Consider the following 25088-nt stretch of genomic DNA (forward strand, 5'->3'; position numbering starts at 1 on the left):
AATAGCAAATGATAATGGCGCCTTGCTAGGTCGTAGCCAATGACGCAGCTGAAGGCTATGCTAACTATCGTCTCGGCTAATGAGAGCGTAATTTGTCAGTGAACCATCGCTAGCAAAGTCGGCTGTACATCTGGGGCGAGTGCTAGGAAGTCTCTCTAGACCTGCCGTGTGACGGCGCTCGGTCTGAAATCACTGACAGTGGCGACACGCGGGTCCGACGTATACTAACGGACCGCGGCCGATTTAAAGGCTACCACCTAGCAAGTGTGGTGTCTGGCGGTGACACCACACTTTGGTCTTCAATAAAGAAATTTAGCTCTTGTATCGTTCGAGATATTTAATCAAGCATGATTTTCTTCAATAGAATAACATTGTTTTTTAACAGCATCCAGTAGCGCTTGAAAAGACAAGTGCGCTGATATAACGCTTTTTAATTTTGTATTTGAAACTCTTCACAAAAGAATCCGAGAAATATTTTACAATTGAAAAGCAAGTTGGCCGATACCGGCTGCTGCGTTGCAAACACACTTACGCCATCTACGCCGCGGTATGAAGCCTTTAGACTGTTTACTTTGCACTGCAGAACCAACAGGAACTGTGTTATCCATCGTCAGGTCATTCCGGCTTTAAAATTTCTTACACACAGGCATGTGCACGAATGAGAGGAAGGTAAACGTGGTACTTTCATACGGCTGTTGTTTAACAAATGCTGTCGAAATGGTAATGGAACACTGCCTGACCAAACCGTAGTTGTTTCCACAAAAACCTGGTTAACGTAGGCGCATTTGAAACAGTTTTCCTAAGTCCCATCTGATGCTCCAGAGCCGGCTGGGGTGACCGAGCGGTTCTAGGCGCTACAGTCTGGAACCGCGCGACTGATACCGTCGCAGGTTCGAATCCTGCCTCGGGCATGGATGTGTTTGATGTCCTTAGGTTAGTTTGGTTTAAGTAGTTCTAAGTTCCAGGGGACTGATGACCTCAGAAGTTAAGTCCTATAGTGCTAAGAGCCATTTGAACCATTTGATGCTTCAGAAGGTAGCTTATTCCGTAGTTCTATATTCAAAATCATAGCTAATCCTGTATCTATGTCGTAAAGGAAATCATGTTTTACCTTAATAATGTAGGCCTGTCTTACTGCCTACAGCGATGGAGCGTGGCATCTGAGTTCTGCTTAGCCAACTCTAGCTGCATTGCTTTCCAATTTCAGTGCATTTCTCTGACTCTTTTGTAAAAGGTCTCAACGTCAATACCAAAAAGTGCTATATCACTGTAATGGTCTTTCCAAGACGTATTGAATGCAGGTACGAAAAATATACGACTCCATTAAGAAAACCATACTTGTTTCAATATATCGGTTGATATCAGAGTTCAGATCACCGTTCGTACAAAACACTACGAATCCCTCGGCATACAAAAACTCGTTTAGACATGTGGAATCGTTCAGGTAATAAAAGGAGTGTAACGTCTTACGCCCTATATACACTCCTGGAAATGGAAAAAAGAACACATTGACACCGGTGTGTCAGACCCACCATACTTGCTCCGGACACTGCGAGAGGGCTGTACAAGCAATGATCACACGCACGGCACAGCGGACACACCAGGAACCGCGGTGTTGGCCGTCGAATGGCGCTAGCTGCGCAGCATTTGTGCACCGCCGCCGTCAGTGTCAGCCAGTTTGCCGTGGCATACGGAGCTCCATCGCAGTCTTTAACACTGGTAGCATGCCGCGACAGCGTGGACGTGAACCGTATGTGCAGTTGACGGACTTTGAGCGAGGGCGTATAGTGGGCATGCGGGAGGCCGGGTGGACGTACCGCCGAATTGCTCAACACGTGGGGCGTGAGGTCTCCACAGTACATCGATGTTGTCGCCAGTGGTCGGCGGAAGGTGCACGTGCCCGTCGACCTGGGACCGGACCGCAGCGACGCACGGATGCACGCCAAGACCGTAGGATCCTACGCAGTGCCGTAGGGGACCGCACCGCCACTTCCCAGCAAATTAGGGACACTGTTGCTCCTGGGGTATCGGCGAGGACCATTCGCAACCGTCTCCATGAAGCTGGGCTACGGTCCCGCACACCGTTAGGCCATCTTCCGCTCACGCCCCAACATCGTGCAGCCCGCCTCCAGTGGTGTCGCGACAGGCGTGAATGGAGGGACGAATGGAGACGTGTCGTCTTCAGCAATGAGAGTCGCTTCTGCCTTGGTGCCAATGATGGTCGTATGCGTGTTTGGCGCCGTGCAGGTGAGCGCCACAATCAGGACTGCATACGACCGAGGCACACAGGGCCAACACCCGGCATCATGGTGTGGGGAGCGATCTCCTACACTGGCCGTACACCACTGGTGATCATCGAGGGGACACTGAATAGTGCACGGTACATCCAAACCGTCATCGAACCCATCGTTCTACCATTCCTAGACCGGCAAGGGAACTTGCTGTTCCAACGGGACAATGCACGTCCGCATGTATCCCGTGCCACCCAACGTGCTCTAGAAGGTGTAAGTCAACTACCCTGGCCAGCAAGATCTCCGGATCTGTCCCCCATTGAGCATGTTTGGGACTGGATGACGCGTCGTCTCACGCGGTCTGCACGTCCAGCACGAACGCTGGTCCAACTGAGGCGCCAGGTGGAAATGGCATGGCAAGCCGTTCCACAGGACTACATCCAGCATCTCTACGATCGTCTCCATGGGAGAATAGCAGCCTGCATTGCTGCGAAAGGTGGATATACACTGTACTAGTGCCGACATTGTGCATGCTCTGTTGCCTGTGTCTATGTGCCTGTGGTTCTGTCAGTGTGATCATGTGATGTATCTGACCCCAGGAATGTGTCAATAAAGTTTCCCCTTCCTGGGACAATGAATTCATGGTGTTCTTATTTCAATTTCCAGGAGTGTACATCACTTAGGCATTAATGGAGCTGATAAGGGAGAATTTCCAGGCAATAAAGATTTCAATATTGGAGAAAGCGCAGAGCAGTGTCTGAATCTTTATAATCGGCTTTTGACCATTCCTTACCTTTACCTTCGACAGCTACAATTTGAAGTTATCTTTTCGGTCTCAGACATAAGAGCAGTGCTCTTAAAGGTGAAAGTCATCTGAGAACGTAGGCAACAAACACTGCTAAAGAAAACGATCTGCAAGCCCCGCCGAATATTAACGAAGATCGCCGCTTCACTAATGTGCAAATTAAGTACAGCCTTGGCATCGAATCCGTAGTGGTTTTATGAAACTTTGCATGGCTGTCTTTGGTTTAAAATATTTACAATCGTTGAGACCGTACGTTCTAATCCCTGAGAAAAAAATTGATGTATGTTGAATACTGTCATCAAATTATAGAAGAATTCCATTCTGGGAAGTCAGTCTTTAACACCGTGTATAGTGATGAAGCATGGCTAATTTAATTCGATCTTGAAACAATCATGTTTGTTTTTCACTTTATTTTCATTTCATCTTTCTTGTACCTCACAGGGAAAAAGTATTTTACTTGTTTCAGAAAGAAGTGCAATATAAAGATTTTCTTGGGAGAGCATTGTGAAATGGATGTCTTATGGAAAATGTGGGGAAAAGGGCTCCGAACCAAACTGGTGGAAATGGAGGAAATTGTGGTGGTTCAAATGGTTCTGAGCACTATGGGACTTAACTTCTAAGGTCATCAGTCCCCTAGAACTTAGAACTACTTAAACCTAACTAAGGACATCACACACATCCATGCCCGAGGCAGGATTCGAACCTGCGACCGTAGCGGCCGCGCGGTTCCAGACTGTAGCGCCTTTAACCGCTTGGCCACCCCAGCCGGCGAGGAAATTGTGGAGAAAGAGAACCCTGACACAGAGACCGAAAGGACTCTTCTCTTAGATCTGTTTTAAGGTTGAATAGATCTTGGGTGGATTTAGTGGCCAGGTAGGGCGAAGTGAGTAAAGTTACGTTGGCATAACATGTGGTACGGGAAATGTGCTGATGCTTAAGTGTGATTTGCTGAGTGTCCATGAAGTGCACTATCCGAAAATTACCTCGAGCAATTAAACAGAGAACCGACTCATGGAAATAACATCTTGGACCTACTGATAACAAACAGACACGAACTTTTCGACTCTGTAAGCGCAGAACAGGGAATCAGTTATCATAAGGCCGTTGCAGCATCCATGAATATGGAAGTAAATAGGAATTTAAGAAAAGGGAGGAAGGTTTATCTGTTTAGCAAGAGTAATAGAAGGCAGATTTCAGACTACCTAACAGATCAAAACGAAAATTTCTGTTCCGACACTGACAATGTTGAGTGTTTATGGAAAAAGTTCAAGGCAGTCGTAAAATGCGTTTTAGACAGGTACGTGCCGAGTAAAACTGTGAGGGACGGGAAAAACCCACCATGGTTCAACAACAAAGTTAGGAAACTACTGCGAAAGCAAAGAGAGCTTCACTGCAAGTTTAAACGCAGCCAAAACCTCTCAGACAAACAGAAGCTAAACGATGTCAAAGATAGCGTAAGGAGGGCTATGCGTGAAGCGTTCAGTGAATTCGAAAGTAAAATTCTATGTGCCGACTTGACAGAAAATCCTAGGAAATTCTGGTCTTACGTTAAATCAGTAAGTGGTTCGAAACAGCATATCCAGACACTCCGGGATGATGATGGCATTGAAACAGAGGATGACACGCGTAAAGCTGAAATACTAAACACCTTTTTCCAAAGCTGTTTCACAGAGGAAGACCGCACTGCAATTCCTTCTCTAAATCCTCACACAAACGAAAAAATGGCTGACATCGAAATAAGTGTCCAAGGAACAGAAAAGCAACTGAAATCACTCAACAGAGGAAAGTCCATTGGGCCTGACGGGATACCAATTCGATTCTACACAGAGTTCGCGAAAGAACTTGCCCCCGTTCAAAAACACGTGTACCGCAAGTCTCTAGAGGAACGGAAAGTTCCAAATGATTGGAAAAGAGCACAGGTAGTCCCAGTCTTCAAGAAGGGTCGTCGAGCAGATGCGCAAAACTATAGACCTATATCTTTGACGCCGATCTGTTGTAGAATTTTAGAATATGTTTTTTGCTCGCGTATCATGTCATTTCTGGAAACCCAGAATCTACTCTGTAGGAATCAACATGGATTCCGGAAACAGCAATCGTGTGAGACCCAACTCGCTTTATTTGTTCATGAGACCCAGAAAATATTAGATACAGGCTCCCAGGTATATGCCATTTTCCTTGACTGCCGGAAGGCGTTGGATACAGTTCCGCACTGTCGTTTGATAAACAAAGTAAGAGCCTACGGTATATCAGACCAGCTCTGTGGCTGGATTGAAGAGTTTTTAGCAAACAGAACACGGCATGTTGTTCTCAATGGAGAGACGTCTACAGACGTTAAATTAAACTCTGGCGTGCCACAGGGGAGTGTTATGGGACCATTGCTCATTGCTTTTCACAATATGTGTAGATGACCTAGTAGATTAGTGTCGGAAGTTCCATGCGGCTTTTCGCGGATGATGCTGTAGTATACAGAGAAGTTGCAGCATTAGAAAATTGCAGCGAAATGCAGGAAGATCTGCAGCGGATAGGCACTTGGCGCAGGGAGTGCCAACTGACCCTTAACATAGACAAATGTAATGTATTTCGAATACATAGAAAGAAGGATCCTTTATTGTATGATTATATGATAGCGGAACAAACACTGGTAGCGGTTACTTCTGTAAAATATCTGGGAGTGTGCGTGCGGAAGGATTTGAAGTGGAATGATCATATAAAATTAATTGTTGGTATGGCGGGTACCAGGTTGAGATTCATTGGGAGAGTCCTTAGAAAATGTAGTCCATCAGCAAAGGAGGTGGCTTACAAAACACTCGTTCGACCTATACTTGAGTATTGCTCATCAGTGTGGGATCCCTACCAGGTCGGGTTGACAGAGAAGATAGAGAAGATCCAAAGAAGAGCGGCGCGTTTCGTCACAGGGTTTTTTCGTAAGCGTGATAGCGTTACGGATATGTTTAGCAAACTCAAGTGGGAGACTCTGCAAGAGAGGCGCTCTGCATCGCGGTGTAGCTTGCTGTCCAGGTTTCGAGAGGGTGCGTTTCTGGATGAGGTATCGAATATATTGTTTCCCCCTACTTATACCTCCAGAGGAGATCACGAATGTAAAATGAGAGAGATTCGAGCGCGCACAGAGGCTTTCCGGCAGTCGTTCTTCTCGCGAACCATACGCGACTGCAACAGGAAAGGGAGGTAATGGCAGTGGCACGTAAAGTGCCCTCCTCCACACACCGTTGGGTGGCTTGCGGAGTATAAATCTAGATGTAGATGTAGATGTAGATGTAGAAGATGTAGGTGAAGTGCGACTGAGTACAGGAATTGATAGTCAGAGATGAAACGATTGGAAGCTTGGTGTCATGTATGTAGACACCGCAGGAAAGCAGCAAGTGGAAACTGTAGGGGAGGAGAGACGAAATTAACACGTTCATATCGGACCGTGGCTGAACCCACGGTGCCGCGCGGAGTGGCCGTGTGGTTTGAGGCACCAAGTCATGGATTGCGTGGCCCCTCCCGCCGGAGTTTCGAGTCCTCCCTCGCGCATGGGTCTGTCTGTTCTTAGCATAAGTTACTTTAAGTAGCGTGTATGTCTAGGGACCCATGACCTCAGCAGTTTGATCCCTTAGGAATACGACACCTTTTTTCTTTTTTTGAACCTGTGGTCCCGGGGTTCCCTGCACGGTAGGTCAGAGTGTTTGGACAGAGGGCTCTGTAACAAAAAAAAATTAAGTGAAGTATACAACAATCTACTTCAACAGGTTTCATCTGACGTCCGCCCAGACCGAACGCCGCGAGCAGAAACGAGTGAACAAAGAAGCAATAACAAAGATATAAAAAAAAGCCTTGAAAGGGCGCGGTCCCGTGGGGAATGAACACATATACCTGGCGATGTTTTTACATATATGTAACAAAAGAAGTAGCGTCTTTGGTTGTTAAGCAAATATCCTCGGTCACGGGTCGAACCCCGCTACCGCTTAAATTTTGTATAAAAATCAATAGCTGTGGTGGCCGAAGACTTCCGCAATAGACGTATCCTTACTCAGCCAACGGCCTCGTCACAGAGGCTTCAGGAGCAGGCCCAAGTTCACGGCACTCTCTTGCCCTTAGGGCGGAAAACTGCCCCTAAAGGCGGAAGAATTAGCATTGATGCGGCGTGAGGATGCAAACGGTTTCCACAGGACACGTGGCCTGTAACTCAAAAAGTGTCGTGATGATATCTCGAGTGGTAAACTAGTCCGGAATAGTCCCCCTTTCGGATCTGCTGGAGGAAACTGAAGAGGGCGAGGTGATCATGAGAATAAAAGTGAATAAACAACGATAGGATAATGTTCTCCGATCCGGGACGTGAAATGCCAGAAGTTTGATCGTGGTAAGGAAGCTAGAAAATCTGTAACGGTAAATACTAAGGTGCAGTCTAAAAATGGTTCAAATGGCTCTGAGCACTATGCGGCTTCTGATGTCATCAGTCGCCTAGAACTTAGAACTAATTAAACCTAACTAACCTAAGGAGATCACACACACCCATGTCCGAGGCAGGATTCGAACCTGCGACCGTAGCGGTCGCTCGGCTCCAGACTGAAGCGAGTAGAACTGCACGGCCACTCCGACCGGCAAGGTGCAGTCTAGATATAGTGAACGTCACAGAAGTGAAATGGAAGAAGAAAAGGATTTCTGGTCAGATGAGTGTAGGGTAATATCAACAGCAGCAGAAAATGGTATAATGGGAGTAGGATTCGTTGTGAGTAGGGCAGAGATTGAGTTACTGTGAGCAGTTCAGTGATAGGTTTGCTCTCATCAGAATCAACAGCAAACCAACGGCGACAAAGATAGTTCAGGTATACGTGCAGACGTCGGGAGGAGAAGATGAAGAGGTAGAGAGAGTATATGAGGATACTGAACGGGTAATTCAGTACGAGAAGGGAGACGAAAATCTAATTGTCATTCATGGGAAATAGATTGTGGTTGTAGGGGAAGTAGTAGATGAAAAAGTTATGGGAGGAAATGGGGACAAGGAATGAGAGAGAAGAAAGACTAGTTGAGTTCTGCAGCAAATTTCAGCTCGTAGTAGCGAATACTTTGTTCAAGAATTACAAGATTTGTTATATTACGTCATGGTCAGACGGAGATTCCGAAATCGGTTACTAGACTGTAAGATACCCCAGGAGCAGATATAGACCCAGACCACAATTAAGTAGTGTTGAAGAGAAGACTGACGTTTAAGAGACTAGTCAGAATCAATCCGCAAAGAAGTGGGATACAGAAGTACTAAGAAATAAAGAGATAAGCTTCAAATTCTCTGAGGCTATAGACACTGCGATAAAGAATACTTCAGTAGGCAGTTCTGTTAAAGAGGAATCGACAACAATAAAAAGGGCAATCACAGAAGTTGGTAAGAAAAACGTAGGTACAAAGAAGTTAACTGCAAAGAAACTACGGGTAACGGAAGAAATATTTCACTTTATTCAAAAATATTCAGGGAAATACAGGAATACAAAAATGCAAGTTACATAGGAATAAATGAAGAGGAAGTGCTGGGAAGATAAGGCGGAAATGTTGCATGAAAAATGTGTAATCGTAAAAGAAATGATTGTGGGAAGGGCTGACTCAGCGTATGGAAAAGTCGAAACATCTTTCAGTTAAATTAAAAGCAAGGATGGTGACATTAAGAATCCAATGAGACTTTCACTGTTAAATACAGAGCAGAGAGTGGAGAAGTGGAAGGAATGCACTCATGGCATGTATGATGAGGAAAACTTGCCTGTGACGTGCTAGACGAACAATCACGAGTCGATATAGAAGAAATATTGGACCCAGTGTTAGAATCGGAATTTAAAAGAGATAGGGAAAACTTAAGATTGAATAAGGCAGTAAGTTTAGAGAGTATTCCACCAGAATTACGAAAATCATTGGGGGAAGTGGCAACAAAACTGCTGTTGACGTTTATGTGTGGAATATTTGGGTATGGCGATATAGCATCATACTTTTGGAAAAACATCGCCCACACAATTCCGAAGACTGAAAGAGCCTACAAGTGTAAGTATATGTGGCACAAAAGAAGACGTCCGATCGCACTGGGGAGGGGGTGATGCGAATGGAACAAGAATATTTTTGATGCGAAGAAATAGCACACCAGTTGCATTAAAAAATAAATTTTTTGAAATCGTGTGCTATTTCTTCACGCTGGCATTCTTCGAAAACAGTTGCTGAAAATGATGAACAAAACTCTAAATGACAATATTGTTGTTTGCGGTGGGCAGAGACGTGTGAGGGTAAATGCTGGCATAATCGGCACTCGGCGCAACAACAGAAACTGAGACGTTTACCTTCATCACGCAATTTTGACACTGCAGCTCGTAGGTTGCTGGTGTTGACAGAAAAAAAAATAAAAATAAAAATAAAAAACAGAGAAGTCGACATGAAGCGTTCTGGACAAATCCGATATGGGACGAAACCGAACAACGGGTCACTGGACACCTTTTATTGTGCCATTTACATGCAGTTACCATTGTCAGCAAAGTGGTTACAGCCAAGCGTGAACGTGCATTATTTTCCTTTGATTTCTTATTCGAAAGTGGGTAGGCGGACTGCTAGCTTATTGATGTACAGAATAGCTAATAATAAATCAGTACTTAAAATACGTACATAATATAAAACTTTGAACATAGCCGCTAAGGTTCAGTGACCGTGTCAGAATTATATTAGAGCAAATAAGCCCTCGGTCACAAATATTAAGTCAAAATTGACCAGGTTTCGCCGCTACTATGAGCGTCGTCTTCAGAATCAGACTAACTGTTCTAAAACATATTAAGTATATAATACATTAATAAAATTAAAGTTTGTACTGCATCTTTTTCCAGTCAGTACAAACTTTAATTTTATTAATGTATTATATACTTAATATGTTTTAGAACAGTTAGTCTGATTCTGAAGACGACCCTCATAGTAGCGTCGAAACCTGGTCAATTTTGACTTAATATTTGTGACCGAGGGCGTATTTGTTCTTATACGTACAGAATAGCTAATAATAAATCAGCACTTAAAATACATCTGTAAAACCGACAGTTCAAATGGTTCAAATGGCTCAGAGCACTATGGGACTTAACTTCTGAGGTCATCAGTCCCCTAGGACTTAGAACTACGTAAACCTAACTAACCTAAGGACATCACAGACACCCATGCCCGAGGCAGGATTCGAACCTGCGACCGTAGCGGTCGCGCGGTTCCAGACTGTAGCGCCTAGAACCACTCGGCCACTCCGGCCAACAAAACCGGCAATATATTTACAGTGTGCACCTGTTATATTTCTAGACAGGTAAGTCAATATTTTTTCGCTGTTATATGGATATGTCGATACATTTTCGATGTATCGATAGCCGATAATCACATTTCTCTGATTATAGATATACAGGACTTCCTATACTTAAAACATATCAACAATCTTATTGTAAGCGCACGTCTTCGCTGGAGCGGAAATCCCACGTTCTATATTTATCTTTCTGCGTGCTAAGCACACTCTAGTCAGCCACTACTCTAAACTCAGGTACTATCTCTGCAGTTTGTCATTTTGGCAACAACTTTTTTTCCTAAAAACTTGACTTCAAAGGTTAAGCATAGCCTGTTATGTTCTGCTTTTTAATAGTTTTCCGCGAGTATGTTTCGCTACGAAACACGAAGCAGGTTAAACATTTGTCATGGTGATTAATAAAATCACTGAATGCTATCAATGACTTACCATCTCTCAGTATATCATTCGCTCAATAGTAACATCAAAAAATTAATAGATCCGAATTATTTCCAGTAAGGTTACAGGATCCAGTATATGCAAAAGGCCGCAGATGACCAATCGCCGAGCGTCCATTTGTTTCCGTTGGAGATGGATTTACGATGAATAAAGTGTAAGTGTTGGAATTTCAATGAATAAACAGACAATACTCGTTAGTTTTAAAACATTCTCAACACCCTCCAAAAACCAGAAGCAGACCATGAGTTTTAGTCTTCTTCAGGACTTGTTGTTGTGATAACGCTGACCTCCACTAGACGGTTAACACTGAACGTTGGCAATTGGGCATATTCATTCATTATCTTCGACAACAATACTTTGTAAGAATTCAGTCCTGAGTGTATCTCCCACCCGTCTGGAACAACATGTAAGTATTCCTCATCCCCTTCACGTTTCCACATCTACATTTACAGGAGGTGGACAAAAATATGGATACACCACGGGAGAAACATGCTTGAACATAAATGAAGATGCTAGCCAAGCCTGCAGTCTGCGCTGTTGTTGTTGACCACGGATGACACCTGTGCATTGTTCTCAAAACGTTGCAAGTGTTATTCGTGGTTAGAACAACGTTCTCTGTAGTTGTGAGTGCGCTATGTCGCAGCTAAATGTATTAGCGAGGGAGCAAACCGTTGGTGCTCCTATTATGGGTGCTTCCGTAACCAAGGTACGCGAAGTGTTTGGTGTTTCACGAGGCACCGCATGGAAGATTTATAACGCATCTAGGGAAAGGGGTAAAAAATCATCCGCTAAGTCATAACGCGGACGAAATTGTGTTCTGAGTGATGGATTTTACGGTCGTTGAAGGGGAATGTGACGAAAAGTAAGATGACGAGAACTGCAGAAGTCACTGCAGCACTGAATGTCGCACTTAAGATCCCTGTCAACATCAAAACGACGCGGAGACGGTTCCATAAGCAGGGGATTGCAGGGCGAGCTATTGCTCGTAACGGGAAAATGTGGTGCCATAGCCATAAAACCTGGGCTGTGGAGCAATGGAAGAACGTCATGTGTTCCGGATGAACCTAGTTTCATACCGTTTCCAACTTCCCGACGAGTTTATGTGCCGAGGGATAAAATCGGTGGGTGTTCGGTGATGATTTGAGCAGCCATATTGTAATATTCCATGAGCACCGTGATTACTTCGCAAGGTCGCATTACTTCAAGAATTATGTGACCATTTTGGCCGATCAGAACCATCCCGTGGTACAGTGTTTGTTCTCCAGTGGGGATTCTGTATTCCAAGCCGACAGGGATCCTGTTCACAAGGGTCCTATCAACTAGGACTGGTTTTGTGACAACGAGGTTAAACTATCGCACCTCTCATAGCCACCACACTTACTAGAGCCTTTGTGGTCTACTTTGGAGAGAGGAGTGCGTAACTTCAATCCATGTCCTTCACTGTTACCTGTGCTGGCCACTGTTTTGCAGGACGAATGGTATACGGATCCCTTTGAAACCATGCAGGACATGTTATTAGCCATTCCGAGACAACTGGAAGCTGTTTCGAATGCCAACGGTTTTCCTACACCGTATTAGGCCTGGTAATGAATGGTGTTCGTGGTGTTTTTTTTTTTTTTTTAAATTTTTGTCCACCCTGAGTTCTTTGTTATTCTGCAAGCGACTGCGAAGTGTATGTTAAAGGTTAATTCTAATAAAACTACGTAGTAGGAGTCTTATCGTAGCATTCCTGTATATCATACGTGAAGAATGTTCACGCTCTGATTAGTCTTATCTCGTCTTTGTTATCCATACAGGAGTTATAGCCATATTCAATAGATCCGTCAATTAAAACTGGTGCTTGAAACTTGGTATACTTTCGTAAAATGAGTGCGTCAGTCTTCAGACGTCTGTCAGTCTGGTTTTTCAACATTTCCGCGAAGCTTTACCGTAAGTCTTACAAACCTGTGACCATTCGTGCTGCCCTTCTTTGTGTAGGGAAATTTTCGTTATTCATTATGGGTCCCACATACTTGAGTAATGTTGTAGGATGGACTGTATGACTTACAAGAACTCTCCTCTGTAACCCACTGCATTTCCTACCCTATCAGGTATTTATATGATTTCACCCATTCGAACTGCAACTCACTGATGTTACAGCCACAGGAAACTACTTTTCTGGCATTCGAAACAGCTTCCAGTTGTCTCGGAATGGCTAATAACATTTTCCGATTGATGAACATCTAAAGCAAGTTGCAAATCATTGCACCACTCTGTAATTTTACCAACATTTGACAGACTATTTGTGCACCATTTTTCAGATAGTACGTTGTTACAGATAACATTATCGTTGATGAAAAGTCTGAAGTTTCTGTCAATATTGTCTGTGAGGTAATTAAGACAAAACATGAACAGCAAGATTATCAACGTATTCTCCTTGGATATGCTGAAATTACTACTACATCTATCGCTGACTCTGCACCTAGTATAACATCTTGTGTTCTCGCTACAAATAAGTCCACAATCCACTCACATATTTCTTTGATGTCCCGTGTAATCATACTTTTTGTTTCTAAGGGTTGATGGACTGATTCAGATGCTTTTGAAATGTCGTCAAGAAACAGTGTGTACACCAGACTGTCTTTAAAAAAACGATATTGGTTCAAATGGTTCAAATGACTCTGAGCACTATGGGACTTAAAATCTGAAGTCATCAGTCCCCTAGAAATTAGAGCTACTTAAACCTAACTAACCTAAGGACATCACACACATCCATGCCCGAGGCAGGATTCGAACCTGCGACCGTAGCAATAGCGCGGTTCCGGACTGAAGCGTCTAGAACCGCTCGTCCACCGCGGCCGGCACGATATTGGTTTCGCGTGCTTGATGCTTTCGGAATTCATGGTGATTTGCATAATGAAGGTGACTCTGTTCACAATACCCCATTACGTTAAGCTGAAAATATGTACTAAGGTTATGCTTTCTTCTTGCAGAAGATGAACTTTGTATTTCAAGTTTTCTCTTAGCGTTTTCCTTACATTTGTTTGTTTCCACGCTATTACCCATATTACAGTCTCTTGACGATAATTACCTGGGTCATTTCTGCTGCTGCGCTTTCTTCACACCAGGTTTTTTTTCGAGGGATATACGGTACATTATAATTAAAATAGGGGTTCATTCAGCAACAAAATGTGTACTAATCAAACAGGGATTCCGTCGGATCCTGGAGCCTTTGTATACAGGACCCATTGGTGAACATTTTCCCACACAAGTAACTCACCATTCAGTACCACTCAACCTCCGTCTCCTTTTCCTTCGTGCACTTTCACTAGCGCCAGTTTCCGCTACTAATGATAGCACTGTACACAAATCTTGGACTTGGACGCCCCTCTCTACGTAGCGACCCAAGCGACTGCTTGTGTCATTTGGGCTTTAAACCGGGCTCTGTTTGTTTACGAACATTGGGGAACGAACTTCAGTATTTCAGCTTTTGTTTTATTGCCCAGAAAGTCAGCTCCTGCTTTATCTATGAGTATCTGGGCACTAACATTGAGGCCTCTGACAGCCTTAACATACGACTATAATTACTTTGGCCTTTGTGAGAGGGCTTTCGATAAGATTTTTCACGAACGTCCCTTTCTGAAGCCTGTCTGTTCCACTGACATTACTGCATCAGTGAGAGTTCGTATTTTTGATTAATAATTTTCCCATAAATTTTATATCCTATATTTACTAGATTCATTCCTGTATAACTTCCTGTGTCTTTCCTGTTTCCTTTTTAAAATATAGAAACAATTCAGTGGTGTCCATTCTTCAGGCACAGAACAGTTCTTCCGGCACATATTTAAAAAATGAAAGAAGAAAATTCTAAAATTCATGTCATATAGGTCAGTAGCTTTTCTAATTTTTGTCACCTTTAAGGATTTTTCAATTCTTTTATGTCTACTTTATCTACAGAGCTACCATCAATTTTTGTAGAATAGCTTTCTTCGCTACTTTCATACCATGTATTTCCGTAATGTTGTATCAAATGTTTTTTTATTATGATATAAATGATAGCAGTATCTATATCCGATTTATTCATATGCTTCATAAATTTAAACGCTATTTTCTATCTCCTGTGAATGTCATGTTCAAGATTATTAATGACTTTCTCAGGATTCACTGCGGTATCGTTTTATTAATATTTTTTTGTTTCTTTCCAATTCTTATATTTCCAAGGCTTCATTTGTTCGTGTTTGTAAAGAGGCGTTATAAGCATTTTGTTTTTCTCTGAAGTTGTTAGCTATTTCTGTATTTCATATTTTCAGATCCCTTTTCCGATTTGATATTTTAATTTTTCCTCATAATTAATCAGCTATTTTTACAATGTTGATGGTAATTTTTCCCAGTCTTCATCAATATTGTCTTTAGTTTCAATCATTCATAATTCGTGTGTGAGTCTTTGTTGATATAAATTCCTTATGCTTTCTTCTTGCTGAAAATGAACTTTGTATTTCAAGTTTTCTCTTTGCGTTTTCCTTACATTTGTTTGTTTCCTCCCTCTTATCCATATTTCAGTTTCTTAAGTAGCTAGGAAGTAATCAGAACCTACATCTCTACCTCTATATACATGAGTATATCGGGTTCGAAAGCTTAATTTTTTTATTAGCTATTACATAGTCAGCTGATGATTGAATCTAACAAAATCTCTTATGTCTTCCCATTTTTCATTTCAGCAAATAAGCCTACTGTATCTATGTTTCCAGTTCTTGCATTTAAGTCTCCAAATATTAAGAAATGTTCAGTTTTATCATATTTATTTACTTGTTTTGGCAGCTCTTCATAAAAATTTCAGAATCGTCATGTTGTCCTTCTTCAGGTTCATATATTCCTATGGTGCATAAATGTCATCGATCAATTCTGAATCTAGCAATTACTAACCTTTAATTTACGTAGGCACAGAAAATCTCCCTTTCTTTTCCATTTTTCCATGAATAAGAATAACTACTCCACGAGAGATGTTGAACTTTTTTTTACTTGATTTTTATAAAAATTTTGTATGTCTCTGTGTGATTATGTTGTTGTGATTTATCAGATAACATGTTTTTGATGTCCAACAACGAGTATGTATGCTTATCATTGTTAAAATATCGTCTATAGTGTATTCAATTGTTTTCTATGCTGGCGTGTATTTTGAGAAGATCGACTTAGTCGTTAAACTGGCTGTCTGAATAAAAAGGCCCCTAAATACGCTTCAGGTCGAAACAAGTATACAGACAAGTTTTATGTATTGTAAACATTCAGCTCTCTGACACGAAAGTGTTTAGACGTGCTTCGAGGTCGCTCTTCCGTGTGACGCCTGAGCTTGCATCAGAACGTGTGATGTTTCCCATGGCTACCGGTAACAAACCATAACATTTTACTGGTTAACGCCTACACAACCGGCTGCCTAGCAGCAACATCAAAACACGCATTTCCTTTTCCAGCTCTCCCAGAAACTACACTGGACAACTCGATGGAAGCTATTAGCCTCTCGCTGAAGAAGAGACGGCGGAGTTGTGCAAACAGGATACCTTCAGCTACTTTTCTGTATCTAAGGATTTCAAAAACACAGACTGCAAGCTAACCAAGTTTCATCCAATCCTAATATTTCCAATAAATCTGCTCCACTTGTAAAGGTAGCTTCTGATTCCACTCTTAACCAAGAAAATGTTTTCAGCATTTCTCCAGCTGGAACTGTAATTACTCAGCACTCAGCTATCAATTGGGACAATTGACCGGATACGTCTCCAGACACCGCTTCGGTCTGAAATCTCATTGACTGGAGTATAATTGTCTACAGTGATCAGCCCCGCTTCGAAGTGAGCCCCGATCACCATCGAAGACATATCAGGAGACGCCCTGTGGTGGGATACCAACCTGATTGTCGCCCGCCATACGACCTGACTAACAGGAGTGATGGTATGGGGTGGCATTTCATTCCACAGCACGACCCCTTTGGTTGTCATCCTCGGTACTCTTACAGCACAGTGAAACGTCGAAGATGTTCAACGCTCAGGTTTGTTGTTCAGAATGACGAGCAATTCTTCAGCAAGATAATGCCCGCCCGCTCACTGCAAGAGTTTCTACTGCTTGTATCGTGCTTGCTAAGCCCTGCCTGGGCCAGCAGAGTCACCAGATCTCTCCCTATTTGAAAACGTTTGGAACATTATGGGCAGGGCCCTCCAGCCAGCTTGAGAGTTTAACGAGGCCGTCTGAAAACTCTGTCAGTCAATGCAAAGCCGAATAACTGCTTGCGTAAGCGTCAGACGTGGACCAAAGCGTTATTTTGGCCAATTTTTGAAGCTCGTTGTGTGGAACAAATCATCAATTTTTTTTTAAAGTTGTAATCATTGGTTTGTTGGTAAATGTACATTACATCTACCGTTTACCGTCCCATTCGAATAATTCCTTCGTGGCACTTTTTTTTCCAAGTCTTCCGGTCCAGATTGTAAGCCAACTGGATTCATTTTAGAGTATTCTGATGTAACAGCTTCATACTTAACAATCATATACAACTGCTCGCTCGACGAAAGGTCCGTACCCAAGACTGGAAAGCTGCGCAGGTCATACCAATACTTAATAAATAAATAGGAGTAATTCGCTGAATTACAGATCCATTTCACTGAGATCGATTTGCAGTAAAATTTTGGAACGCTGCATTGACACATAGAATGGATTCAGAAAATATTGTTCTTCTACGACACAAGAAGCAATAAAATATCGACAGGATATCTGAGATTGATCCTATATTTATAGACAGCAATTGACGCTGTTCCTCACAAGTGGCCTCTAACCAAATTGGTTGCCACCATAGTTCGTATTAACTGACGGAAAGTCATCGAGTAAAACGTAAGTGATATCAGGTGTTCCCCGAGGAAGTTTTATGGGCCGTCTACTGTTCCTAAACTTCATAAATGAGTTAGGATACAACACAGGCAGCTCTCTTAGATCGTCTGGAGAAAATACTGTACCGTCCACTAAAGCATCAAAAGATTTAAAAATTGTAAAATGATTTAGACAAGATATCTGTATAGCATTAAAAGTGGCAGTTGATCCTAAATAATGAAAAATGTGAGGTCATCCACATGAACCCGTTAAATTTCAGTTACACGATAAATCACACAAATCTAAGAGCAGTCAATTCAACTATATTCCTACAGATAACAAATACAAACAACTTTAACTATCACATAGATAATGTTGTGGGGAATGCCAACCAAAAGTTGCATTTTGTTAGAAGACATTTAGAAGGGCCAACAAATTAACTAAAGAGACTGACTGCACAGCGCTTGTCCGTCATCCTCTGCTAGAGTATTGTTGCGCGGTATGGGATACTTACCAGATGAGATTGACGGACGATATCGCGAAATAGGTGAGAGAGTGTGACGGATATAATGTGAGGCGTTTACAATCACTGCGAGATCTTTCTACGACATTTTAATCTACAAGTTTCTCTTCCGAATGCGAAAATATTCTGTTGACTCACCTACGTAGGGAGAAATCATCAGTGTAATAAAACAGGAGAAATCAGAGCTCACACGGAAAGACTTAAGTTTCCGATTTTCCCGTGCGCTGTTGGAGAGTGCAACGTCAGAGAAATAGTATCGAAGTGATTCGATGAATCCCCTACCAGACACGTAATTGTGAAGCGTAGAGCTGTCGTGTAGACGGTAGATGTAGACCTCCTTACTAACCTTGTGACGTGTATAGGAGCACGCTGCAGAGTAGGCACTATCGTGTTGATCAAACACCCTATTAAGAAACTCGTCCCGCCGTTTGTAATGCACAGGCGGCTCCCATGAATCGCCGTGATTCCATGTAATTATTGTCTTTCATCTCACTGCATATTTCTTTCAGTTACCTTCTGTACTATACAGTTTTTTTTATACATGGCCCAAGTTTTATCGAGCCGTGTCACCTGGCAGTGGCCATCAGGAGAAAGTTACTTTGGTCCTGCAGTTTGCACGCTAGTGTAATATGCAGAAGATGTATTTGCTTATTCCACTGGAGACTCTTGTCTTCAGACCAAACTGACATAACTCACTGTCATAGTACATCTCGATGAACGGCTGCCTACTAGGGGCTGCAGATTTAGGCTGAGAAATCAGCGATCATTCCTTTTCACGAATCGAATGTTGCTTGCATTGACGGCCACGCCACGTGTGGAAAGTTACCTACCCAGCTAAGGCCTCATGCTCGATTGCTAGGAATGACATTTGACTCTCGGTTAAGCTGTAAGCCTCATTTTCCATCTGTGGTTACTGAGTGCGAAGAAGTTTTGAACGCAATTTGCTCACTCAGTCGTCTACGGTGGGGAGCGCATTCTACTCATCACGTACTGAGGGATTATTCGACTGGATTTTGGCTGTATAGTGTATTGCAATGCTCCTGAACTTTATCTCTCCAGATTAGATAGTTGTTATTATAGAGCCTTCCCTGTTGATCTTGGAATCATGCGTTCGCGTCCACTAACGCCCTTTCAGCGGAGGCAGGTTCAAAATGGCTCTGAGCACTATGGGACTTAACTGCTGAGGTCATCAGTCCCCTATAACTTAGAACTACTTAAACCTAACTAACCTAAGGACATCACACACATCCATGCCCGAGGCAGGATTCGAACCTGCGACCGTAGCGGTCGCACGATTCCAGACTGTAGCGCCTAGAACCGCTCGGCCACCCCGGCCGGCGCTTATATGAGGTCGAGGGCCACAGAAAGCACTAAGGGTATGATATGTGGAGCGACTCCCAACAAATGAAAGGTGGTTATTATGTGAACTTTCAACTTCGTACTCCTGCCAGGCCGTGCTTTACATGGACCCATTTGGACCGATCAACGATTTCTACCATCGTTCTACTCCGCTTCAACCACTACTCATTATCTCTTCGTTTGCATCGGATCAGTATTCACGATTCTCCTGCATGTGAGTGTGAGTCTGCGTCGGAAGCTGATATTAACGAAATCTTGTTGTCGTGTCCTAAAGTTGTCTGTGAAGATTGGATTTTTAAAGACATATCTGAGCTTGATCTCATTTGTTTACTAAAGGCATTCGGCTTTACAAAGTGATTCTTAATTTCATTTAGAGTATGTGGAAAAACATGTAGTTTTAATGGTATGCGTATTGCACTTCTGCTTGTTGCTTTTGATTACATCTGTGACATGAGATGAGTTGATAAATCTCAACTAATCTACTTCTAAATCAATTTTTTATCGATTTATGGTGGAGAAAATTGTGACAGCATGAGCTGTTGGATCTATAAGTAAGCATTTACACAATAGAGTGTACATTTTGACCAAGTGCTTCAGATGGCTAAACAGAGCACACAGTCCGTAGGCCAAATAAAAAGAGCTGTAAGGTGTGACGGTGTTTCATTTTCTTCAGATCAAAAGAAATATGAAGAAATAGTGTTACAGACAACGCAGGTTTTCTTTATTGATTATCTTGGAGTAGAACATCAACTCATTATAGCCAAGTATAGTATAAAATAAATATTTCGTATTTGGTTTTCCAGTAACATAAATAGTACATATCTTCAAGAGAAAGACCATGCATGGAAAAGTAAGAGATTCTCCATGCCAAAACTAGCGGTTATATCCTCCAGTGGGGAATCGGATAAGACTGAGAAGGCATGGACGGCCGTCTTGTGAACCGCTTCTACGAACATCGCTATCTCACCACGTTTACGCAGAGAAGTTTGTAGAATCTGTTGTAGTTTTGGACCATTGTGACAGATAATGTATATGGTAAAAAGAATGAAGAGGATGCAAGGAAGTAGTGTGACAATGCAATACGATATTGAGTCTGTGGTCACGATCCAACAGTAACTGGAATTAACAAAGAAACTCCACAATTACGTATAAATGTCTGCGGTAAGTTACAGAGTAATTGTACATTTTGAACTGTATTAAGAGTAACTTTCAGAACAAACGTAATAAACGATACAGGAAACAACAAAACATATACAATAAGCAGCGATTTGCATGTCGTTTTCTACTGTAAAAGTACGTTTCCTTGTGCAACGATGAGTAATTTTCATACCATTCAAAGGTGCACCTTTTCCGACAGTTCTGTCAGTGGCATCACATCCTGATTACTGGTTCTACATTGTAGACACGAAAGTTCCTATTCGTAAACCCTTCCGAAGATTATCCCAGTGCGTGACGCAACATGCCTAACCCTTTTGCGCCCACCACTGCTGGGAGTTACCACTGCCTCCCCAAGCAGACGGGTTGGCGCTGTACCCTTGGAAGGGCGGATTCCTGGTAGGATCCCAGTTGGACGATCCGGCCACCCTCAGATTGGAGTAGTTTCTCTCCTGCTTGGGCTCCGGCTTCTGGGGGAACTGGTACGGCGCCGGCGTCTGCTGCTGCGGAAAGTAGGCGTGGTGGAAGTGGTACTGGCCGTGCCCCTGCGGGTTGTACGGGAAGGACCAGCCGCCCGGCTTGAACCCGGACGGCGGGTAGGGCGCCGCGCCGGGCACCGGCTTGGGTGGGAAGGCCGGTGGCGACTTGGAGGTGGGGTACTTGTTCTGGAAGGGCGCCGTGGCGAGGCCGGGCTTGCCGGCGGCCGGGTAGGGGCGGCCCGTGCTGCTGCTGCTGCTGCCGCCGCCGGTGCCCACTCGGTTGCTGAGGTCCACCTCGCTGCGCCACTGGCGCTTGATGAAGTCTGCGGCGCGCTCGCCGATCATGATGCAGGGGCCGTTGGTGTTGCCCGAGACGACGCGCGGCATGATGGAGGCGTCGGCGACGCGCACGTTGCGCAGTCCGCGCACGCGCAGCTGCGGGTCCACGACGGCGTCGGGGTCGTCGGCGGCGCCCATGCGGCACGAACCCGCTTGGTGGTTCTCCGGGCCCGTCTGCCGGCGCACCGCGCACTCCCAGTACTCGTCAGAGTCCCACGTGTAGGCCTCGCAGCCCTCCACCGGCGTCTTCACCACCTCCATACCGTATTTCTCGCGCATCACCTGAGGAAGACAAACAATTAACGGTAAGCATGTGCTTATTTACTAATTACGAGCAGTAGGTAAAAACCTATCAACTACACTCACGTAATGAAAACGTAACCTCACAAAATAATTAACGTGGAGTAACGAAATATCGGGAATACATTTGTGTAGTGTAACGGAACATATTAAAGGCTTTACTTTCCCGAAGTATGCGATACCCTCCAAATTCAACCAGTTTAATGAGTATTTATGATTATAGAAAAGTTATTGTGTATGTTAACAATGATTGCACAACATGTCTCCATAAACAGTCAACCCATTAAATTATACTGAATAACTGACCCACACAAAAGTTTATATCACTTGATCACTGATACAGCAAATGTCATCATGAAAAACACTAAGTTTATCTTAAATAATTAATATGAAGTACGAAAAATAGTGGCCAACTTAGGTATTTTGGATCTCCTTAAATAAAAATCACCCAGTGAAACCTATTTGTTCACTAGGAGCGTTTTCACTCAGTATTCACGTAATCAATCCTATTTTAGACGAAAACCAATGTAATTCTTAATAATTTATGTTACTTACTTATTTATGCAAATTAGAGAAGTCAATTGACAAACTTCTAAAAAACGACCTTTTTGTAACAAAGAATTATTCTGTCAAGTCAACAAATCTGTCTGTCATTTTAATAACATGGTAAATTATGTCACTCGATGCAAATTAATAACTTTTCTGCACAAATTATGATAACAGATGTACATGTGACTTATAAACTATATCTCTTTTTAGTAGTTCTTTGACAATGTTATAAATACAAGCAGCGAGAAGGCAGTCGGGGGCAGTCGGAATGTCACTTTGGTAAAGTGTGTTTCTGTGTTATTGTTTGAGATGGATAAACAATGCAAAGAACTTGTAAAGGAAGTACTACTTTGTGTTGTGTTATGGTCTTTGGTGGACAGTGGAATTAATATGGCCACCAAAGTAATAAATGTTTGATGTTTACATATGTGTTGGTTTCGCTCGTCCTTTATCATCAAAAGCACATGAAAAACACGGGACCTCATGTGTTTACCCTAGACAACCAGATTTAGAGCCAGCATCAGCATCGAGACACAGCAGCGATCCAGCAAGCAGCAGCGATTACTACAATACAATACATTGTAATGGCGCCAACCTAACATCAAGTGCTAACAAGCTCCGTAAATTGGAGTGAAATAGTGCGATTATAGCAATTAGCAATATCTACGACCAGGCGGACCATTACAGTAGGTAACATATACAGGGTGTTACAAAAAGGTACGGCCAAACTTTCAGGAAACATTCCTCACACACAAATAAAGAAAAGAAGTTATGTGGACATGTGTCCGGAAACGCTTAATTTCCATGTTAGAGCTCATTTTAGTTTGGTCTTCCACCTACGCTCAATGGAGCACGTTATCATGATTTCATACGGGATACTCTACCTGTGCTGCTAGAACATATGCCTTTACAAGTACAACACAACATGTGGTTCACGCACGATGGAGCTCCTGCACATTTCAGTCGAAGTGTTCGTCCGCTTCTCAACAACAGATTCGGTGACCGATGGATTGGTAGAGGCGGACCAATTCCATGACCTCCACGCTCTCCTGACCTCAACCTTCTTGACTTTCATTTATGGGGGCATTTGAAAGCTCTTGTCTACGCAACCCCGGTACCAAATGTAGAGACTCTTCGTGCTCGTATTGTGGACGGCTGTGATACAATACGCCATTCTCCAGGGCTGCATCAGCGCATCAGGGATTCCATGCGACGGAGGGTGGATGCATGTATCCTCGCTAACAGAGGACATTTTGAACATTTCCTGTAACAAAGTGTTTGAAGTCACGCTGGTACGTTCTGTTGCTGTGTGTTTCCATTCCATGATTAATATGATTTGAAGAGAAGTAATAAAATGAGCTCTAACATGGAAAGTAAGCGTTTCCGGACACATGTCCACATAACATATTTTCTTGCTTTGTGTGTGAGGAATGTTTCCTGAAAGTTTGGCCGTACCTTTTTGTAACACCCTGTATATGATAAATATTCCAAGTGTAAGTAGGCTGTTTAGGTTTTTATGTTGGTAACGTCAAGAAGCGCTCTGTATGAAAATCACTGGCTGTGCTGTGTGGACTCTGTGGCTGGTTGGCATTGTTGGAATATTCGCTATTGTAGTGTTGAGCAGTTGGATGTGAACAGCGCGTAGCGTTGCGCAGTTGGAGGTGAGCCGCCAGCACTGGTGGATATGGGAGAGAGATGGCAGAATTTTGAGAGCGGACGATCTGGACGTGTGTCCATCAGAAAGAGTAAATTTGTAATACTGGACGTCATGAACTGATATATATATTATGACTTTTGAACACTATTAAAGTAAATATATTGTTTGTTCTCTATCAAAATCTTTCATTTGCTAACTATGCCTATCAGTAGTTGGTGCCTTCAGTACTTAGAATCTTTTATTTAGCTGGCAGTATTGGCGCTCGCTGTATTGCACTAGTTCGAGTAACGAAGATATTTGTGAGGTACGTGATTCATGAAAGGTGTAGATTATTGTTAGTCAGGGCCATTCTCTTGTAGGGATTATTGAAAGTCAGATTGCGTTGCGCTAAAAATATTGTGTGTCAGTTTAGTGATGATCAGAATAAGTAAAGAGAGTAATGCCTGAGAACGTTCAGTTTTGCTCAGCTGTCTGAAAATCAAATAACGTAAGACGTTTATCAGCACTGAAATTCATTAATTTTTTTAAGGGGAGGTTTCACAAGATCACAGGTTAATATAAACGCGAGATAAGCCACTGCAAATGTGAAATGCTGGTACATTAATAAGTGGTATAACCGCCAGAATGTTGAACACAGCTATGCAAATGAACTCGCGTTGTGTTTTGCACTGCCGGATGCCAGTTTGTAGCACGGCGTTCGATGCCTGTTGCACTTGGTCGGTCAATCCAGGGACAGTTAATGCTATTTGGAGATGACGTTGGAGTTGTCATCCCATGATGACCCATATGTGCTCGACTGGAGGCAGATCTGGTGATCGAGCAGACCAAGGCAACATGTCAGTACTCTGCAGAGCATGTTGGGTTACCACAGCGGAATGTGGTCGAGCGTTATCCTCTTGGAACACACTCCCTGGAATGGAGTTCATGAATGGCAGAAACACAGGTCGAATGACCAGATTGACGACACTTTCAGTCAGTGTGCGTGAGGTAACCACGAGAATGTTCCTGCTGTCACACGAAATCGCACCCCAGACCATAACCCCAGGCGCAGGTCCATCGCGTCTAGCACACGGACAGGTTGGCTGCAGACCCTCAACTGGCCTCATTATAACCATAACTAGCACCAAAGTA

General features: G+C 43.1%; 1 protein-coding gene across 1 annotated transcript in view; it reads right to left on the reverse strand.

The window, feature by feature from the left end:
- Positions 1-20172: 20172 nt before the first annotated feature.
- LOC126236645 (glucose dehydrogenase [FAD, quinone]-like) overlaps positions 20173-25088 on the reverse strand; it is a 209150-nt gene continuing 204234 nt past the window's right edge. Inside the window, exon 8 of the mRNA XM_049946108.1 lies at positions 20173-21733. Coding sequence (XP_049802065.1) covers positions 20942-21733 — 792 coding nt within the window. The 3' untranslated portion in view covers positions 20173-20941. The remainder of the gene's footprint in view (positions 21734-25088) is intronic.

The sequence above is a fragment of the Schistocerca nitens genome, chromosome 1 (assembly GCF_023898315.1).
Source record: "Schistocerca nitens isolate TAMUIC-IGC-003100 chromosome 1, iqSchNite1.1, whole genome shotgun sequence".
NCBI classification, from domain to species: Eukaryota; Metazoa; Arthropoda; class Insecta; order Orthoptera; family Acrididae; genus Schistocerca; species Schistocerca nitens.